At 32.9% G+C, this 21640-nt stretch overlaps 5 protein-coding genes across 5 annotated transcripts; 3 read left to right on the forward strand and 2 right to left on the reverse strand.

Moving 5' to 3' along the window:
- The first annotated feature begins 140 nt into the window (after positions 1-140).
- LOC125056886 (pre-mRNA-splicing factor ATP-dependent RNA helicase DHX16) lies at positions 141-5550 on the forward strand. The gene is made up of 5 exons (XM_047660214.1): positions 141-764; positions 906-1042; positions 1117-2680; positions 2932-3334; positions 5312-5550. Exons 1-5 carry the CDS (start codon positions 433-435, stop codon positions 5531-5533), a joined length of 2658 nt encoding a protein of 885 aa, XP_047516170.1. The 5' UTR covers positions 141-432; the 3' UTR covers positions 5534-5550.
- A 3956-nt stretch (positions 5551-9506) lies between these two features.
- LOC125056923 (succinate dehydrogenase assembly factor 4, mitochondrial-like) lies at positions 9507-10073 on the reverse strand. Its single transcript, XM_047660285.1, has 2 exons — positions 9915-10073; positions 9507-9839 (listed from the first exon to the last, which is right to left on the reverse strand). Exons 1-2 carry the CDS (start codon positions 9955-9957, stop codon positions 9541-9543), a joined length of 342 nt encoding a protein of 113 aa, XP_047516241.1. The 5' UTR covers positions 9958-10073; the 3' UTR covers positions 9507-9540.
- Positions 10074-10474: 401 nt separating this feature from the next.
- On the forward strand, positions 10475-12563 carry LOC125056908 (V-type proton ATPase subunit d). Its single transcript, XM_047660266.1, has 4 exons — positions 10475-10724; positions 10801-11309; positions 11419-11673; positions 11903-12563. The coding sequence occupies exons 1-4, from the start codon at positions 10604-10606 to the stop codon at positions 12062-12064; spliced, it is 1047 nt and encodes a 348-aa protein (XP_047516222.1). The 5' UTR covers positions 10475-10603; the 3' UTR covers positions 12065-12563.
- On the reverse strand, positions 12538-13689 carry LOC125056912 (probable tRNA(His) guanylyltransferase). Its single transcript, XM_047660273.1, has one exon. It carries the CDS (start codon positions 13466-13468, stop codon positions 12545-12547), a length of 924 nt encoding a protein of 307 aa, XP_047516229.1. The 5' UTR covers positions 13469-13689; the 3' UTR covers positions 12538-12544.
- Positions 13690-15445: 1756 nt separating this feature from the next.
- On the forward strand, positions 15446-17685 carry LOC125056894 (conserved oligomeric Golgi complex subunit 6). The gene has a single exon (XM_047660234.1). It carries the CDS (start codon positions 15736-15738, stop codon positions 17575-17577), a length of 1842 nt encoding a protein of 613 aa, XP_047516190.1. The 5' UTR covers positions 15446-15735; the 3' UTR covers positions 17578-17685.
- Positions 17686-21640: the final 3955 nt, after the last annotated feature.

The raw sequence follows: 21640 nt of genomic DNA on the forward strand, positions 1-21640 counted from the left end.
GATCCTATTACGTGCCTCTATATAAATTCATCAAAAATACAGTGGGGAAATTATAATAAACCGAATAAAAATACTCAAGACTTGGCCTAAAGGTCTAGATACCAGGCCATAAACTCCAAAAAAAAAAAAAAAAAAATTTGGATTGAATTGAGTTTTGTTGTTATAACTAAAGTTAATTATATTTATCTAAAATGATAAACAATTTAGAAACGTGTAGTAGTGTTATTATAATTGGGAAAGTTCGCCGAATGAATTGATTGGCAAATTTAAATAAAATACACGGTTTTAAGTTAAATTATTTGTACATAAAAATATTATTATCATATTGTAGGATTTAGCAGTAGTCTGTATGACCGCAACGAAACAGATATTTTTTCTGATATTCTACTGAATGGAACAACCTGAGCTCTTGAAAATATAATTTACGTTAAAATGGACAAGCATAACAAAAGGCATTATTCTTCATCAGATTCTGATAGTGTGGAAGAAAGTCGCTTGAAGGATTTGAAAGAAAGAGATGAATTTGCGACAAGATTAAGAAAACGAGATGAAGAGAAAGTAAAAAAAGTTACTGAGAGTTCAAGTAAGAGGTCATACGAGGAAGCAGCCAAACGACTTAAATTAGAAGCTGAAGATAGAGATAAGCTATTGCCAAAGCTTCGTATTCAGTCCCGTAGAAAATATTTGCAAAAAAGGAAAGATGATAAAGTTGTTGAACTTGAAGATGATATTGCTGATGATGAATATCTTTTCGAAGAAACCATGTAAGTATGAATTTAATTGTTTATCAATAAGGCAATAACAAATTACATATACATATATCAATTGGAATTTTTGTCAGCTTTGAATTTAAGGTTTGTTAAAATTTCAAAATGTTTAATTAATAATCTCTAATTTGATTACAGTTTAACTGAAAGAGAAAAAAAAGAGAGAGAACATAAAAAAACTATTTTAAAATTAGCAAAAGAACATGAGAAAGCAAGAGAGTTGGAGAACATTCAAAGGTATCACATGCCTCAAGACCTGGGTAAAGGAGAAAAAGGTAAATATTCAATATATGTCTATTATTTATGTAATGTTAAGGAGACATTTAAAAATAATAATTATATCTTTTAGGTGAATACATTGAAGTTGATGAAAATGAAAAGCTACCACATGCAGAACAAAGAAAATGGGAACAAGAACAAATTAAGTCAGCATTCTTTAAATTTGGTGCAAAAGATTCTAAAGCACAAGATGAATATGAGCTGCTTCTGGATGAACAAATTGATTTTATACAAGCACTACAACTTGAAGGCAATAAAGAGAAAAAGGAAGCTGAGGAGGTATCAGAATACAAAAAATTAAGGATGACTATAGAAGAAACAAAAAAATCCTTACCTGTTTTCCCTTTTCGCAATTCTCTTATAGAGGCTATAAAAAAATATCAGATTTTGATTGTGGAGGGTGAAACTGGTTCTGGTAAAACAACACAAATACCTCAATATCTTCATGAGGCTGGTTTCACTAACGAAGGAAAAAAAATTGGCTGTACACAACCAAGAAGGGTTGCGGCAATGTCTGTAGCTGCCAGGGTAGCACAAGAAATGAATGTTAAACTTGGAAATGAAGTTGGTTACAGCATTAGATTTGAGGATTGCACATCAGATAGAACAGTAATAAAATACATGACAGATGGAACATTGCATAGAGAATTTCTTTCTGAACCGGACCTTGCTTCATACAGTGTTATGATAATTGATGAAGCACATGAACGCACTTTACATACAGATATTTTATTTGGATTAGTAAAAGATATAACTAGATTTAGACCTGATTTGAAACTACTTATATCCAGTGCGACACTTGATGCTGAGAAATTTTCAAGCTTTTTTGATGAAGCACCCATATTTAGAATACCTGGTAGAAGGTTTCCTGTTGATATTTATTATACAAAGGCCCCAGAAGCAGATTACATAGATGCTAGTGTTGTATCAGTGTTACAGATACATGCTACGCAGCCACTAGGTGATATTCTTGTATTTCTCACTGGACAAGAGGAGATTGAGACTTGTGTTGAAATGTTACAAGAAAGGACTAAGCGTCTTGGAAAGAAATTAAAGGAACTTGTAATATTACCTGTATATGCAAATCTTCCAAGTGATATGCAAGCAAAAATATTTGAACCCACACCTGAAGGAGCAAGAAAAGTTGTTTTGGCTACAAATATAGCCGAAACATCTCTTACTATAGATAATATTATTTATGTTATTGATCCTGGCTTTGCAAAGCAAAATAACTTTAATTCAAAAACTGGAATGGAGAGTCTTATGGTTGTACCTATTTCTAAGGCATCTGCAAATCAGAGAGCTGGTAGGGCTGGTAGAGTAGCACCTGGAAAGTGCTTCAGATTGTACACTGCTTGGGCTTATAAATATGAGCTAGAAGATAACACTGTTCCTGAAATTCAGAGAATTAATTTAGGGAATGCTGTTCTGACATTAAAAGCATTAGGAATTAATGACTTAATACATTTTGATTTCCTGGATCCCCCACCACATGAGACATTAGTTTTAGCACTAGAACAACTATATGCCCTTGGTGCACTTAATCACCATGGTGAATTAACCAAGGCAGGAAGAAGAATGGCAGAGTTTCCAACAGATCCTATGCTTGCAAAAATGCTTTTAGCCAGTGAAAAGTAAGTAATTTTGTTGGTATAATGAGACAGACAAATTTCTGCAACTTTGTTTAAAAACAAATAAATTAAAAATCGAATAGTAACAGCGATACCGATGTTGACGTTCTTGTATGCATGTTCGATATAGTTGAAAATTCATTGAGATTGGGATTGCTGTAGCTAAGGCTATTGAAAATTAGGGTATGGTCCGGGTTACCTTTAGTAACTTACAATTTATGACATCTTATTAATATTGATGACTTTATTTGCAGGTACAAATGCTCCGAAGAAATAGTTACAATAGCAGCTATGCTGTCTGTTAATAGTTCAGTATTCTACAGACCCAAAGACAAAATAATTCATGCCGACACAGCTAGAAAAAACTTTTTTCATCCAAGTGGTGACCACTTAACACTTATGAATGTATATAATCAATGGGTTGAGTCTGATTTTTCTGTACAGTGGTGCTATGAAAACTTTATACAGTATAGATCCATGAAGAGAGCTCGGGATGTCCGTGAACAGCTTGCTGGATTGATGGACAGGGTAGAAATTGAAATGGTATCTAGTATAACAGAAGATATGAATATTCGTAAAGCAATAACTGCAGGATACTTTTATCATATTGCAAAGTTTTCTAAAGGAGGGCATTATAAAACAGTAAAACATAATCAAGTAAGTATTTATGCAGATTTTTTTATATTAACCGTTTGAGTGCCATAGGTTTTAACTCATGTATCAATCAATCAATCAACTATTTTGATGTCATATACTGCGAAATATCTGTATATCTTCAAAAAAAATTCAAATTTTTATAATAATCATATTTGCTCTGATTTATTTATAGTAACTTGGACAATAAAACAAAAACTAGAATATAAAAGTAAATAAGTAAACAGGTGTGCTTTCCTACACAAACTCTATGAAGTCTCTTACATTCTCACATCGGGCACAAATAAGGTTGCTCCTTTTCACATCACTTCTAATTCCACACCACACAGCGTCGTAAATTACGCCCTGGAAACTTTTCCAAACCAAACGTCCAAGGGGAAGAAGTAGTTGTGAGTGGCCTGGTTTATTTTTGTGGAGCACCATTGCTCCTCTAAGTCATGAATTACGCTACATGTTTATTTCAACCTTGACATTTTATGTCTGAATTTTTCTCGTTATGCAATATATAATGCATTCAGCCATATTTGAAGGTTTTCCATTCATCCAAATAGGTGTACATCATTTTGTCGCTCTCGTCTACTCCTCCCATCAATTTATTATAATTGAAAAACATGATTCGTAATTGCCTCTATTTAGTGACAGTTATATTTGTCGTATCGATGTTCGTGGAAATCAGAATAACCGGATTTATCTTTGTCTTTTTATCTCTAAAAAAACAATTAGCTCTGATCCTTGTTGAAATACTTGGGCTCGTTTACTTCTGCAGTGTTGGCTTCCTTTAGAACAAGCTTCCTATTTCTGAGTATAATTCCTGTTAAGTATGTGGCTCTCTGATAAAGGGATCTTGCAAGTTCAACACTAGTGTAAAAATTCGTGAACACAGACAGAGACAAACAGACAAACAGATGGTATCCCTTGTTCAGGTAATTTTCCATCAATAACAGTTTATCTACTATTGCAAATGGCAGACCTTTATCCTTGATTTCATCTTTGTCGACTAGATTTAGCACCCCGGTAGCAATAGAATCCAAGGCAATATTTGGGTAAAGAGCCGCAAAGCATCCAAAACTTTAAACTCCACTTATTATGCTTTTTGTTCGGAAAATATTGTTTCATCATAGCCTTAACATATGTTCCTACAAGAGATTCAAACAATCAACAGTTGCGTATAGACTCGACTCTTGGTTGGGTATATAATGCTACCGAAAAACCAAATTGGTGTGATCTACTAACACTTGAAATCTGGCACATGAATCATTTATCCAATAAGAATAAATGCTTGGCCTCCTTGTGATGCCCAATTCAAGCACAACGGCAATGAAACCCCAAATTTTCTGGTATGGTAAATGGCTTCCCCAATTTTCCGCGCGATTGAGTTTTCAGAATTGGATGATCTTGGAAATACTGTGTGGCGTAACGGTTGGTTTAAAAAATCATTGTTTTTATAAGAGCATCCGAAAACAACAAATTGAAAAAATCAATAAGTTTTGCGTCATCACGTGGAGTATGTTTTGGTCCTGGTAGTTAAAAAAATACTTGCTCGTCACTACTATCACTTGCACTCAAAACTTGTATTACGCGGTGTGAGCGCACTACAATTTCACTCCCGATATCCCTTTCCTCACTACTTGAAGAACCATTTAACTAGTTTTGTGCTCTTACATTTTAGGGGAAAAAATCTTTTCGCAATTCCTAAATTATTACAGACTTTTAAAAAAATCTATACAAGTAGATTATATAATTTGCCAACGACCTTCCCTGCGGAGCGCTATCGCGCTCCTGGCGATTTTAGGACACACGAGCAGGAGCGCGATTGTCCCAAAAATCTTATGTCATTTATAAAGAACTCCTTTCCTACTTGTTAGTATAGCAGTCTTTTCTTGAGTTTTTCAAGGCAAATGTATTGTAATCCCTTAATAAACTTTTTACAAAAGAATTTTCGTTTAGTAAGTATTTAAATTCTAATTTTCTTTTTTACAGACAGTCATGATACATCCTAATAGTGCACTATTTGAGGAGTTACCAAGATGGGTTATATATCATGAACTTGTATTTACATCCAAAGAATTTATGAGGCAAGTAACAGAAATAGAGAGCAAATGGTTACTTGATGTTGCTCCACATTACTATAAAGCTAAGGAACTTGAGGATTCAACTAATAAGAAAATGCCTAAAACAATTGGTAAAGCTTCAAAAACTTAATAAATGAAACCATTTTATTACCTTTTTTAATTATATCCTATTTGGTAACAGCCATATTTAAATAACTGTCACAAACTATTATTATTTCTAAGCTGTACAATATTCTATACGTGGGTAACACTGAAAATGTCTATCTGGCCAGTTAGAAACATTGCTAATGAAAACTTTTTTGAATTTCAATTTTAGAACTCTTTGGTAACCTAATGTAGTATATTGCATTCATTTGTTTTTGTGAATTGGCGGCAAATCTAAAACTCTTGTTACACGTGAAAATGAACCTAATAAAGGTGGGAACTGACCAAAGTTACGAGGTGTAATGTAGCATTCGCATCGAGCATGTTACGCTGTGTTCTAAAATCGGCGTAACATGCACGTCAAAACTCTGTGCTCCACTTTCGCCGCCAGTGTTCACGAGATGGCCAACAGCGAGGACGTGTTGATATCTTTCATTCTATTTAATTATTGTTTCATCCAAGTTAAGAAGAAAAAAATTTACTGGACATCAAACTTATTTAAAAACACAGGCGTATGAGGTGGTTTGTTATTGATTGCAATATTAAAAAACCGAATGATTACTGGACAGTATAAAAACTTTGTACGCATGTCTCGATTTTGAAGAACTGTTGAATTTAATTGGACCAAAAGTACTTAGAAAAGACACAATTTATAGAAAATCATAATCATGATCACTCGCGACGTGCGACGCGTACTGACTGAACCGCGTAACAGAAAAACCGACCGCCGGGTGGAGCACTCAAAGCGAGCAACGAGCGGCTCGTTGCTCGCTGATTCCCCGTAACACGACGTACTGACTGCACGAATGCTCGCTATGTAACGTGTTACATTACACCTCGTAACGTTGGTCAGTTCCCACCTTTATACTTCATAAAGGTAAAGAATAAATAATAAGTTTTTGAAGTTATACTTCTTTAGGCGCGTTATGAAAATTTGATGAGAGTGAAATTTTACGATGCGCGCGCACCTATGACACAAAATTCGGAGTGTGATTATAGCGTGCGCAATCTACAAAAGAAATAGAATATAAGCTAACTTCACGCATATTCTATTTCTTAGCTTAGCAACTTAACAAGAATTTTGAATATCCATGACAATTGACATCTGACATTGACATTTACCTTTTAAACAAATATAGGAGTTTGAATTATTGTTTAAAATAAAAGATTATCTATGTATCTAGTTATTTTCATTATACAAGTGCGAATTTTATATGTGCGTCTGAATTATAATCAGAAGTGATTTAAATTTAATATCTAAATCAAAACTAATTAATATGATAAAATATTTGTGAAAAAACTGTGCCAACCTTCCTGAGTGCTTCAATACAATTGAGGTTAACTATCCGTAGGTATTATCGAGTATTATTGTTGATTAAAACTGAAACATGAACCATTATTCATTGCTTATGTTTATTGCGTTTGTTACAGCAACGTTTTAGAAATATTCTATATATCAATAATTGAGAACAAAGATTTAAGCACGAATACTAATAAGGAGAAAATGAAGGCTTGGAGCGATATAACAGAGAAGTAAACATTTTAATAAGTACCTGCATCTCAAAAAAATGACCACATTATTTAATCAAAACATGTAATTTTTCAGATTTAATCTAGCAAATATAAGGACAAGAGACAAAAAACAATTGATGAATCAGTGGAAGTGCACTAAATTGAATACAAAAAAAGAGTTGTCATCTTATCGCCGTGAAACATCTAAAACTGGAGGTGGAACAAAGCCACCATCACCTTCTCGAGACACAATGGATATGGCAGAGATGATACCGCAACGGTTTGAAGTAGATTTCAATGAATTTGATTGTGATGGTGTCGAGGTAGGAATGTTAATTATAAATATGATGTATGGTGATGTTCAAGGTTCAACCTTTCAAGCATAGGCATATGCTCACAACAGTACTTTATTCCCCTACAGGTAGTTAGAGATATTGTAATACCTCAAAACATCCATGTTGCACTTGTAGTACCGAAACTCTGTCCAGCCAGAAGTGAGCCCATTCCCACTTATAATGGACAGTGGGTATAATACACCTTAATACCTGAGTGCGAACCACTCACCATGATACTTAAATTAATAGATGTTATTTATATATTTCAGGATATTACAAATAAAATCATTTTGGAAACATTTGATATCCCAAAAGCAAATAAAGCCAACAATGACAAGGTAATAAATCAGTTTTGACATAACTTGAATACTAAAAAGCCAAACAAAGGTGTGCACAACAGTGACAACATAACTTAACAATTTCATTATTTTGTAGGATTAAAGAAAGGTTAAAGAAAATCATGTCGAACTGAACAACAAGAATCCCCAAACAACTCCAAAGAAACCTACAAGGAAGACACCGGTATTATATTTAAATTATCTCTATCTCTAAATAGAATAAAAGAAAGTTGCTATCCAGGTCTGTAGCATGTGCTACAAATTATATTATTAACACATTTATATAATTATATTAATATAAATGTGTTAAAAATTTTATAATATGAATTATAAAAAAATTCAAGTTTTGCATGGACAGAGCTTAAATTAATATTCTCTTATTTGTTGCAGAAAGCAAGTAGTAGTTTTAGTTTTGGAGAAGCCTCGTAGATGCACAACCAAGTAATGATTAATTTAAAATTACAAACCGAAATTCTGATGAAGACAGTCACTTAAAAATAAATAGTATAATGAAATAAAAATGTTTTAAAGATAAATAGTGTTTTATTTGTTTAATGTAAGAGAATAATAATAAATATTTATTTAATTAATTTTTCAAATGTAAACTGAAATTTATTGACTTTAATGACTCCTTTTCCAGTCTTTGATTATTTAATTGTAATTAATTATTTGCATGCAATCAAAAACTATTTTTAATAATGCCAAAGAAGTATAACTTCTTACGCGCGTACATAAGTACACGCACCCTTTTTTTTTTTTACCTAACGCGAGAAAATTTTCGGTCAATGATTTATAATGACTTTCGTTGTGGGCTTACTCAACAACAAAGCTATGATAGGCTGCAATTAGCATTTCTTAATGAAGCTACATCTCGTGCCGCTATTTACATTACGTCCGCGGTTTAACGGACGTAGCAATCTCAATGATGATCCGCGTGAGGGACGTCCTTTAACAGCGACTGCTGAAGATAACATCAGTGCTATGCGACGCATGATAGAGGAAGATAACAGAGTGGCCTATCAGCAGATACGGGCAAGCCTAGGCATTGGTATGAGTCAAGTTCAAAAAATATTACACGAACATTTAGGCGTCAGGAAGCTTTGTACCAGATGGATTCCCCAGACTTTAACCGACGACCAGAAACGCCTTCGCATGGACTGGTGTCGCCAAATGTTAGATAAGTTCAACGGCGGTGACTCAAATGCTGTATTTGACATCATCACAGGTGATGAAAGCCTGTGATGAAAGCTGGATATATTGCTACGAAACACAGTTGTGCTAGAAGATGGAAGGACAGTTACTGCAGACTGGTATGTCAATCGGTGTTTGCCTGTTGTCTTGGAAAAAATTCGACAGCAGCACCCTCGAAACAGGATCCTCCTTCACCATGACAATGCTTCAGCGCACTCCGCAAAACGGACTGTTGAATATTTTACTATGGCAGGTGTCGAGATAATGAGTCATCCGCCATACAGTGACCTGGCTCACTGTGACTTTTATTTATTCCCAAGAACTAAAGATAAAATTTAAGGTATTCGCTCTACGAGTCCTGAAGATGCGGTGAAAGCGTACGAAAATGCCACAGAAGAGGAAGAATGGGCCCACTGCTTATCTCAGTGATTCTATCGAATGCGATGATGTGTAGAGAGGAACGGAGATTATTTTTTTTCATTTTCCATTTTCTAAACATTTTCAGTGTTACCTAGGTATAACATTATATTGTTATAATTTATAACTACTTTAGAGGTCTACAGCTAATAGCATTAAAATCATATCACAGTATAAATGTAATAATTTCAACAAAACATTTAAAAATCAGACACTCTTCCTTTACGTTCCCAATCTCCATATCTTGTAGGTTCTGGGCCTCTAGGTCCACCAACTTCTCCCGTATTTGGGTTAATGTCATTAGGCCATGGTGGTAGGGGATCCTCTTTAGGAGGAGTAAAATCTGCTTGTTCTCCCAAATCTTGTATTGGTGTAGTTTCTCTTAATTTCTTTCGAAATTCTGCTAACCTTTTAGATTCACCTTTGGACTCGTTTTCCTCAAATTCTGTCAGAGGTGGTTTCTGAGAGTATTCATTTCGTGAACATAAACACCAAACTCCTACAAGAACACAATTTTTAATTTATAAATAAAATATACATAATATATACAAAAAATTATATTTTGATACTATACTTTGGAAAGCTGTCTTAAAATAAAATCCTTTCAAAGACTGCATGCTGCTAAACAGTAAAATTAAAACGTATTTCGTTTTGAAATTTGAAGCCTTTTTAATTTCAGAACTATTCTGTTATTTGCGACTAACTAGAAACTAGAAAGGCATTTGACACTTCAAAATAGTCAATTTAATGGTGTGCACAGACTATTGATACCATTGTAAGCAAATATTTGTCGTAGAGAGCTAGATCTTAGACATTTAAAAAAGGATTATAATCGAGAACGTAACAATAATATAGGTGAATATTTTAGGGTAAGATTCAGAAACGAGATGAATTTATTCTGAATTCCATATGCCAAAAACGTATTTTTTTTGGGTGTTGAAATATGGGAGTCATAGGTCGCGCTAAGCCTGTCTTCCTTAGGTCAAAAATGTTAAGGATTTTTGATATTGGGAGTCATAGGTCGCGCTAAGTGAATAAACTCTGAAGTCTGAATCACATCACACACATCCGAGAAGTTTTGAAGGCCGCGGAATAATAGACAATCCTTTGTTTATACGGATTTGTAGGCATTGGCATCTATCATTGTCTATGGGTTTGTCATATGATCAATCGATGGTTTTGCGTACATTTTCTCAGTAATATCCTCCCTTAGCTTCGGTGTTTGTCGAATTTAAGTTGTCAGGTGAGGCCTCTTACAAGAAAATGAAGGGGTGCATATTCAATATTGATGCAGGCTATTTAGAAGGCTTATGCCGAGGTTTTAAATGTGGTATTTTGAAGCAGGCTGATTACCTTAATTTGGTTCAGTGCGAAACCCTGGAAGGTAAGTACTATTAAATACTACATATTTTGCTGACCCCTTATATAGTACCCGTATAAATAACTCATTTCATTTCCAGACTTAAAACTGCATCTCCAAGGTACCGATTATGGAACTTTCTTAGCTAACGAACCGAGCCCTCTCGCCGTATCTACTATAGATGACAAGCTTCGTGAAAAGTTAGTCATTGAGTTCCAACATATCCGTAATCATTCTGTAGAGCCAATGTCAACATTTTTGGATTTCATCACCTACAGTTACATGATTGATAACATAATCTTATTGATCACGGGTACTCTTCACCAGAGACCTATCTCTGAACTGATCCCTAAATGTCACCCACTTGGTTCGTTCGAACAAATGGAAGCTATTCATGTGGCAGCTACACCTGCTGAGCTGTACAATGCTGTTTTGGTTGATACACCACTTGCTCCATTTTTTGTTGACTGTATCAGCGAGCAAGATTTGGATGAGATGAATATTGAGATCATTCGTAATACTCTCTACAAGGCGTATTTAGAAGCCTTTTATGATTTTTGTAAGCAAATTGGAGGAACTACAGCTGATGTCATGTGTGAAATATTGGCTGTAAGTGTTTTGCTGTACTCATTAAGAAAATTAACAAGTAATTGAACTTATCATCATAATTTATATTACAAAATATTTTTTTTATTTACAATATTCTGTTCTCCTTTAGTTTGAAGCTGATCGCCGCGCTATCATTATTACAATCAACTCTTTTGGAACTGAACTTTCTAAAGATGATCGTGCTAAGTTGTATCCTCGCTGTGGTAAATTAAACCCTGACGGATTGGCAGCATTAGCACGTGCTGATGACTATGAGCAAGTGAAAGCTGTTGCTGAATATTATGCCGAGTATTCTGCCCTATTTGAAGGAGCAGGAAGTAATGTTGGGGACAAGACTTTGGAAGACAAATTCTTTGAACATGAAGTAAGCTAAGATTGAATTCACCTTTGTTATTCACCAATTAATTTTATTGATATGATATTTTAGTTTATCTAAAATATTAACATTTTACTTCATTACTCACAATTTTTAACAGTGCATAAAAAAAAAGTCTCACTTGGTACCTATACCTCCTCCCTCTTATCAGTATCTTCTATAATTGCATATATTGTAGTATGTACTGATTTATTACAGTATTCTTTTTTCCTCACAGGTGAGTTTAAATGTTATGGCCTTTCTGCAACAATTCCACTTTGGAGTATTTTACTCATACTTGAAGCTGAAGGAACAGGAATGCCGAAACATTGTTTGGATCAGTGAATGTGTTGCACAAAAACACAGGGCCAAAATTGACAACTACATTCCTATATTCTAAAAAATCATAACGGTTCCATATTTATTGTTATGTAAATACCAAGAAAATGTTCAATCTATAAAATATTTATCAAATTATATTAATTGAGTGTAATATTGCAACTGTTAGAAATGTTTATTTTTTATAAATATAACTACAATGCTTCTAGCTATGTGACTCCTTAAAAAATATTCTTAAATTCACTTATTTATTATACCATTCCATTATAAACATATTTATAATTTTTCCCTTATTTTTTAAAGTTTTGTTGCTAGACAAAATTTTTTTTGTTTGCCTTCAAAATAGAAGTAAACTAGAATGAGAACAGTATTACAGAATTTATAATGAAGCAAAATTTTATTTAGGGCATTGATTATTAATCTTTAAACTATTAACTACTGTTTGTGTCATGTTAAGGTCAATCATGTAATACTACTATCTATTGCAAAATATAGAATGTTGTAAATTTAATTAGTTTTGAATAAATAAAAATATTATACTTCATGAAATCTTTATTGAATTACATGGTTTTGATTTATCTCTATTTAATATTTGTTCAGTTAGAATATCTGTAATAGGGCCATTATAATGTACAACTTTTTTTGATTTTGGTTCCAGTAAGTTTTCATATTTAAGCCAAAAATTTTCTTTCAACATATCTTCATGAATGTCAGTAATAGCTGTTACTTTTTTTTTTATTATATCTGACTGCACCTGAAGCTTTAATAATATTGTACCTCTTTTAAAAATTTCCTGTTCTTTGTTGTAGTTTATATTAAACTCTTTGAATAGAATTTCATTTTTATCTGCTGACACTGTTCCACATAATCGCTTTTCAGCTTGGGCTGGACTAAGTTTTCCTTGTAGTACAAGTGCCCAAAATGCAGTATTATACAGATTATTTATATGGACATCAGCCTGTCTCCATTTAAGGTAGTCAATCACATTTTCTGCTGATGGGTACAATACAATTCTACCATCAAAAGATGGAGGATATTGCAGGATTTCATCTCCAAAAAATTTTCTCCAGTAAAAAACATAAGAAGAAGAGAATTTACTGTTGATTGTTGTAAGCAGCTTTGCCCCCCTTCTTTTATAAAATGCAGTATTCTTATTAAATATAAATGAATATTCATCACTTTGTCCAAAAGCAACACAAATATCATGGGTATCTTTCATCACCTGATAAGCAGCATAATTCATTAATTTCAATGCTCTTAAATCATTAGGTTTAGTAAAATTGTGATGTTCGGAAAATTTGTGAAAACATTTACCATCAATTCTTACGACAATCCAAGTGTTTGGTAACAGTGTATCGTCAAGTTCATAGCTTTTTACATACTCAAAAGAACTCTTAGCCATTTTAGAAATATGTATATATTTTGTATTAATAAACCTTATGGATTTTAACCTATTCCTAAACATTAATAGTCACTTTTAACAAACTTTTATAAACACACAACTTTTAAATAATGATTCCGCAAAAATAATTAAGGTTTTTATCACCCAACAAAAACTTAACGAGAGCAATTCAACAGAAACGTTAAACATAAATAATAAAAAAAATCTCTCCAGTAAAAACACAGATTAAGTAGAACTAGAAGTAAATAACAACCGTATGCTTAGTGCTATGCGTGGTGTGGCCAATGGGCAATGGCCATGCGCAATAAAGTTAATAAAAGTCACAAAATAGAAAAACCAAACCACAGATATCCAAAATTCATAATAGTGTGTATTAAGATTAGAGAAGCACTCTCATTGAAACTAAGTGCGTTTTCCAATAACAGCACTAGAGCGCATTTTGCGGCATAATGCTCTACGTTGAATGTTCCAACTACAGCAACGCTTCGCACAATTGAGCACTCGCAAAACAAATGCTCTCGCCCTCGCGTGCTTCTCGTAATAAATACCAACACAGTGACAGAAAATTGACCAGTGTTTTTCTTTAAGTTGGCATTTATCGAAATTTTCGTTAGTAAATATTATTCATTGTTGAAAAATTTTGTTCGTCGTAAATTTTGAAAATAATTAAAGTTATTTCATACTGCTAAAAAAATAAATATAAGTATGGATGAAGGTATAAATAGTTACTTTTTTTATATTTCACATTTAAAATATGATTACAATTTTATTTTAAAATTCGGATCTGTAAACAAATTTATTTTACAGGATTATACTCTTGTAAACATTGCAATGGTTTTGAAAAAGTATATAATTTTTTTAGAAATCGTTTTAAAAAAATTGCTCAAAACGTAAATGATGTCTTCTTACATGGAACTATATACTTTACTGTTAATTTAGCTTGTTAAAACCTTATATTCTATAAAGGTTTTCTCTTATTTCAGTAAAAAAAATGTTAATGAAATAATTTGATTATTAAAATAAGCGTAAAAAGTTTTCAACCAATTATTATTGTTAACCACATTATTTATACATTAATGAAGTTGCTAACTCTATTCAGAACATTTTTTTTTCAACACTGACTTAGCGCACTCTGCTGATGCATTTGAAAACTAATTCACGTTCCAATTAAGCTTCAGCATTATGCGGCATTGTGCGGCACTGAGTCGCATAATGCTCTGTAATTGGAAAACGCACTAAATTAGCAATTTAGAGACATTGAGTGCAATCACAAATAATTACAATACTGATATGCAAATTGAAAAAAGGAGATCTATACGATCTGTGATCCAAGTTAGAGACTAAAATTTTGTATAAGATTTTTTTTAAATGACATTGTGTTGAAACTATAATGTTTGTAATTTTGTTTGAGATCCAATATTTGATTGTTGTTTTTTATTACGACCCCTATTGGTAGGCTAATCGACGCGATCGGACAGATCCTGCTAAACTACAGACGTACAGGAAAGTGTCTAGAAAGGGACTTTATTAACTTAAGCTTGATTTCCCCCTCCGAGCCCAGACTACAGAAATATCCTCATAACATTTATGGGATAGTCGGAGCCCACGTTACCTCTTGCGTCTTTTTGATATAAACTAAGGATATTATTATATTCGTAGGAACATACAGTCACTCCAATCACCTCCATCTTGTAGAAAATGTAACGACGAACTAAATAGTAAATACTAATGAGACCGCCATGTGTGGATGCCGGTTAAACGTGCGCACATAATCTAGTTGCGGAGCGACTGACTCAGATTGTACCATGAAAATTGCCAATAATATTGTGTAGTGTGCGGGGACCATATATTGATGAAGATTATTGATAATCTTGCATTGACAATATTATTTTGTGTGTGCGGCTAGCCTTAGAGTTTAGTCTTTTTGACATATATGATATAATATGACATTCGTCTAAATGACTCATGTTTGGAAAATCACTTGCATTGTCATTTGTCATCGATAATTTTTAATTAAGAGATATTTTTATCATTTATGTTACACAGAAGTCGCCACTCGCCATTATAAATAAAGTGAAGTGAATTGATATTTTTATGTTTCATCACAGTTGCGAATAATATTAATATTTTTCATATATTTACGATTAAAAGATTTAAGCCCATTACTGATCAGAAATCAGAACTAAAAAAAAATAACGAGTCGTTTTTAAGGTGCAAAAACCAACGATTTATTGAATTTATGAAACTGCTAAAAGAGAGAAATATTAAACCTATATATTAAGTGAGGCTATAAACAAACTGCTTTTCAGTATAGTGAATCGTATTTGAATATGGAAAACATATATAGCAATCCTATCAGGCAGAAGATTAACAAAATATTCGACAGCCACGTAATAGCAGACAATACTGACGCACTGTATACAATTTCTGGACTATGCTCCTCTGATTCTGCGTATATGAGAAGAACATTAGTAAATGAAATTGAAAAAAAAGATTTACAAGTAAACAAAGCTATTCTGACAGAGTATGGTAAAGTAAAAGACAAATTAAATTTGTTTCTCAAGTCTTTGAGAACTTTAGATGTTGCAGTTAAAGATATGTCTAATAGACTAAACGAATCTAAAACAAAAACACATCATATTATTGTCCAAACTACTAAATTAAATGACGAAAGAAAAAAAACAAGAAAGAAACTTATGTGGGCTACTGCTTTTGTTGATAATTTTCAAGTATCTCCAGAACTCCATCAATACCTTTATAACACCTCAACAATGTCAACAAACTTTTTTAATTCTTTATCCCATATTGAGAAATTGCAAGACAACTGCAAATCTCTTATCAAATGTTGGTACCAAACACCGGCTTTTGATATCATGGAAATAATAGGGCTCCAACAAGAAGCTGCAATAGAAAAATTATACCATTGGACTATTGGTGCATGCCTAGTTGTTGATTCTCCTAAAAATCCTTTAATTCCTAAGGCATTAGTTAAGTTTGAAAATAGACAAGTTTTATTTACCAATATAGTTGATGAATACTGCAATGCTAGGAAAGGTGTTGTTGTTCAGCTCTTTATTGATGCCTTAACAAAAGGAACTGATGGATCTAAACCCATTGAGTTTTATGCCAATGAACCGAAAAGGTACATTGGTGACATTATGGCTTGGGTATATCAAATTCTTCCAGTTGAAAAAGAATATTTAAATACATTATTTAAACACTGTTCCATCCCTGATAAACAAATTAAAATAGTTGAAGCACTGACAAACATTATGGAGGCTTTATGTCCTTTGTTAAAAGTAAGAGCTGAACTAATACTGAAGCCAGATAAAGATCCATTAACACTTTGGTCTATAACTAATTTAATAACATATTACAAGGATACAATAGAGGCTCATATTCAGAAAGGGCATTTAGTTGACATTTTTGATGAACTTTTGAAAAAGAGTTCAGATGCTTTCTTGGTTACCTTAGACAATAAAATGCAAAAGGAACTAAGTCATGGTGTTAAAGCCCCTCCACAAGATTTGAATCCATCTATAGTAGTGACAGATTTGGTTGCTTTCCTAAGAAGTTTAATGAATGTCACTAGTAATATTAATCATTCTGACAAGAAGATGATTATTGCACATATTTTAGAACCACTTCTTCATGCCATTAATGAAACAGCCTGTCATTTAAGCTCTACAGATATGGCAGTGTATATGTTAAACTGTATCTATCACATTCAATGCACACTTTCACTGTATACAATTCTTGATGAATATAATGAGAGACTGCAGGCTCAGTCAGAGGCTCAAATTGATACATTAACATCTGAACAAGCTAGTTTTTTAGTTGCCAATTTAAACATGGGACCTATTTACACAATACTACAGGAAAAAATAAATGGGCCACTTTCAGCTATTCCTGGTATGGATTCTGCATCACTCCGGGCATTTCTGAATAAGTTTGATATGTTTTTAGTTGCACCAGATTCATATATATTGCCCCAATTAAACTTATTGCTTAGTCATACATACAAAACCTTGATTAAAAAAAGAGCCTTTGAAGTGGTATTGGCTATTTATGAACAATTGTATACTGCTATACATGATCAAAATAATGGGTATGGAGATGCACTGACAATTATTCGTCGAACACCAAGTGAAGTTAAAAACTTATTAACATAATTTTTAATTTAATAATTCTTTAATTAAGTCAAATTACTCTTTCTTATTTATTCACTATCCATATTTTAAGAATCTAATTTAAGAATTAATAAATGTTAATAAATAGTTGTTGGTTTTTTAAATCCACCACAAATAAAAAAAACAGTCTGCATATCTGTGAAACTGAAAATAGTATCAAAAGTATATTATATAATGTACGGACTAACGGGTTTGCCTCCAATCATGATATTCCTTTGCCTATCGCCGCCCAAAACTGCTGTGTGAGTGTGAGTGAATTTAGGGGGGAAATAAGATGACCATGGTTTTTTAGGTCGTTATTCAAGAAACAAAAATGCACCATTCGCATCGCAAGATAGTGCAATCCACGAAGACGCGCCCCACTATTTCTCCTAACCGTTTATAGTATATGTGTGCAAGCTTCCGTCAATGTATCAGTGTTATCGGTACATACGCACACTACAATGAATAGTCAATAGACTAATCAGGAGAGAGTGTCATGGTCAAATTGAAAGATGCTCTATTTCAATTACTATGTATTTTTTAACCGACTACAAGGAAAGGATTATGTTTTTTATTTTTAGGTGTGGATATTTAAGTTATTATTAGTTAATATACGATAATATTACCATTTTTATGATGGTATTTAATAATTCAAGACATAAAGGAAATATTACTTTATTCCCAATTCCTGAAACAATAATACTATTGAAGTACTAAATAGTTACAAGTTCCTACTAGTATCGTAGTTGTTTTGCACTTTACGGTTATATTCTAGGCAAACGATTCTGTTTTCATATCATAAAAAATACCGTCTATCAGATTAATATAAGTAAATATGATTTTATAATCTTAATTTAAAACAAATTCTAACTGTGTTTCTACGTAATGCCTTCTGTTTCTTTACAAAAAATAGGGGTTCATCGTAGAGGATAGATGAAAATTAAGGGTTGTATGTATTTTTATATGCTGTATCATAAAAAAACAAAAAATTTTGTCTAAAAATTAAATAAATAAATTGGTGTAGACACACCTTATCACTTAGGGGTTTGAAAGATAGATAGTAGCCGATTCTCAGACTCGGTCATAAGAATCGGTCGAGCCGTTTCGGAGGAGTATGGGAACGAATATTGTGACACGAGAATTTTATAGATATAATTTAAGCGTGAAGAAAGGATAGTTATGTTGCCATGGTAACAAGCTTTCCAAGCTTGTTACTATGGTAAGGAGCAGTAATAATATCGAATTAGTTGAGTAAGAATGAAAATTACATTACTCAAGTGTTTTTAGAACCCGGAAGAGATATTTATTGAGATAATTTCGTTTAATTAAGATAATTAATTTTCAAAGGATTATATTTATTTAAAAATTAATTACCCGTAACGTTTGCGATTCTCAAATAACGTAAATGTTTCAATTAAAAATTTGAATTGTTGATTCAATTAATATTCGCATTCTGTACAATTTTAGCATTTAATGCTAAACAGATGTTAATAAAGCTTTATTTAAAGAAATATATAAAAAATAAATTTTTACTTAAATGTATTAAGAAAACTCAGATGAAGGCCAGAAACACTAATAATTAAACTAATTCTCTTCTCTCTTTCCATTCCACAACTGAGCGTTTTTACACATTTTGCCGCATTATGAAAGCAGCAGCTAATTCGGAACCAATTCCACTTAAGGTCCTTCAAGAAAAGAACCTACCTAACCAACTCTTACAATGTGAGTGTCCATGCCCGTATGCCCCCATATTTATCTATATATGTAATTCTACTGTACGAGTGTATGTCAATTAACTGTTCTTAAACGGCTGGACCGATTTGAATGAAATTTTTTTGTATGCGTTTGGGTGGTTTAGATTCACAAATCAGCCCGGAAGATGGTGCTATAGTTGGTATCTAGGCTATTTATCTATACAGCAAACAAACAGCTGGTATATATATAAATCTTCTGTGCATGTGTTCGTAATGAAACTCCTAAACGGCTGGACAGATTTTGATAAAATTGAAAATTAATTACTCGGTTTCTTGGAAACCCTCTGAATCAGTTTTAATAACATTTGATGGGCAAGTTTTACCGAAAAGGATTTTCATGTGCTATAATACTCTTCCAGTAGAGATATGTATATGTTTATCCTACGATACAATGATATAAATGCTGCCGTTATGGTCATACCAAAGTTCAATGTCGTTCTAAGACACAAATATGTTAAAACTGTGGAGGTCAACTTGCAGGTGTATCATGTGACAGGTCAGATGAAGATCCCCTGTACTGTGTAATGTGTGAAGTCGAAGGGTCCCATTCAGCGAAAGATAAGTCATGTCCAGAATTTGTGAGACAGGCAGGAATCAAAGTTAAAATGGCTCAGAGCTGCATGTCTTAAGTCGAAGCCAGTAAATATTTTCCTTCTCTTAAGCCTTCATACGCAGATGCATTAAGTTGAAAACAATTCCGGAAGTTCCTGTATCTCTGTATCTCGAAATAATTCTACTAATCCCTCATATAAAATGACAGTACATATTCTTAAAACCTCGCTCTCCTCCTAAACCTCGACGTTTATGATCGTGTTACTCATCATAATGTATTAAAAGACTTCCAAGTTCCAGAACCTAAAAATGGCAGTGCTCTGGTTGGTCACAAAAAGACGAACCTTTCTGTCTCTTTGAAAGAAAAACCTGATGTCTTAGAAATGATTAACTACTTTAATAACTCTAAACTTACTGAAACCGTCCCACGTTGCCTCTATTAATGAAAAAGTAAAATCAATTAAAAATAATGGATTGCAAGATAATTCAATGGAATTGCAAGAGTGTTGTTCCAAAGAAACATCATTAAATATATTTGATAAGTAAACAACAACAACAACAATTTCTTCATTAATCTCTAATGATGCCTTTAATTTTGTCGGCATGAAAATTGATAATATTTCTTCGTATTGTTGATAGTAGGTAATATTTGCGAGTGTTGAGTTGAGAAGATATTGGTGACTTCGACCATATTTTCTTTTCTTGTTCCCAATATGACCGCACCTCCTTTCTGAATTCCTTATAATTACTTCATGTTCCGTTTCTTAAAATCTCCTGCCTTTTGCTTTATCCTTTATTGTATTATAATGTATTATCTTCTTTCATAATCAATAATAATATTAAGATGTAATATGTTTGTGTACATATTTTGTTTTTAACCAGCTTATCCCTTTATTTCCTTTGATGTCTTTGTTTTTTTTCTCGCGTGTAGTTTCCCAACCTTTTACATAAAGTTACCAAAACTAAAACTATTGCCATAATATTTAAAAAAAAGTGGAGGTACGTATTAATAATAAAACGAATTAAATGCAAAAAAAAAATGGAAAATGAAAATATATTTCTTAAAGAAATATGCATATTAAATTGAAGGAATAAGTATTGTTCTGAAATATTGAACCTATAGTAAAATTTTATTTATTTAATATTTTTTTATTTAATCGTTCTTCGTCTCGTCTATCATTTCCAGTTCTTGTGGTTTTGAAGCTAGCTAAAGCCAATTGTGATATTTTTTTGTACACAGGAGGAAAAATTGTTGGTACAAACGCTGGGCTGTTTTCGACGTTAGACTGCTTTCCTCCAACAAAATGAACACTGCAGATTCGAGTGTTCTTACTCGGCTGCCACGGCTTGTTATCTAATGTTCTAAAAAAAAAAGTATAGCAAACAAACAGAAGAGTTTGTATATTTTCGATACGTTCCCGTTATCAACTCGTCATAATAAATATTTACATACATTTTTCTGACAGCTTTTATCCACTCATTTCTTTTTTTTAATTTCCCAATTCCGTCTAGGAAACGAATAAAAAGTTAATCCAGTGTTCCGAGATTGGGAATTTTTACATCCCACAGCATTTTTTTTTTCGTTTTTGAGAGCACAATTTAACGTTTTCAACTGATTTAATAACATAAACTGTCCAGCTCATCGCACTCAGACGACCCAGTGTTGCCTGAATCAACGCCGCGCCACTAGCGTGATCCAAGAGGGCAGAGGCCTATACTACGCGCATGCGTTCAAGTGCCACGCATTCGTTGGCAAC

Source organism: Pieris napi, chromosome 15, assembly GCF_905475465.1.
Source record: "Pieris napi chromosome 15, ilPieNapi1.2, whole genome shotgun sequence".
NCBI classification, from domain to species: domain Eukaryota; kingdom Metazoa; phylum Arthropoda; class Insecta; order Lepidoptera; family Pieridae; genus Pieris; species Pieris napi.

Excerpts from the sequence above, each read along its gene's own strand:
- LOC125056886 (XM_047660214.1), top strand. The coding sequence starts at position 433 with ATGGACAAGCATAACAAAAGGCATTATTCTTCATCAGATTCTGATAGT. Across the intron at positions 765-905 it reads TATCTTTTCGAAGAAACCAT|TTTAACTGAAAGAGAAAAAA; the intron begins GTAAGTATGAAT and ends ATTTGATTACAG. Across the intron at positions 3,335-5,311 it reads AAACAGTAAAACATAATCAA|ACAGTCATGATACATCCTAA; the intron begins GTAAGTATTTAT and ends TCTTTTTTACAG.
- LOC125056912 (XM_047660273.1), bottom strand. The coding sequence starts at position 13,468 with ATGTTTAGGAATAGGTTAAAATCCATAAGGTTTATTAATACAAAATAT.
- LOC125056923 (XM_047660285.1), bottom strand. The coding sequence starts at position 9,957 with ATGCAGTCTTTGAAAGGATTTTATTTTAAGACAGCTTTCCAAA. Across the intron at positions 9,840-9,914 it reads TTTTAAGACAGCTTTCCAAA|GAGTTTGGTGTTTATGTTCA; the intron begins GTATAGTATCAA and ends GTGTTCTTGTAG.
- LOC125056908 (XM_047660266.1), top strand. The coding sequence starts at position 10,604 with ATGAAGGGGTGCATATTCAATATTGATGCAGGCTATTTAGAAGGCTTA. Across the intron at positions 10,725-10,800 it reads TCAGTGCGAAACCCTGGAAG|ACTTAAAACTGCATCTCCAA; the intron begins GTAAGTACTATT and ends TTTCATTTCCAG. Across the intron at positions 11,310-11,418 it reads TCATGTGTGAAATATTGGCT|TTTGAAGCTGATCGCCGCGC; the intron begins GTAAGTGTTTTG and ends GTTCTCCTTTAG.
- LOC125056894 (XM_047660234.1), top strand. The coding sequence starts at position 15,736 with ATGGAAAACATATATAGCAATCCTATCAGGCAGAAGATTAACAAAATA.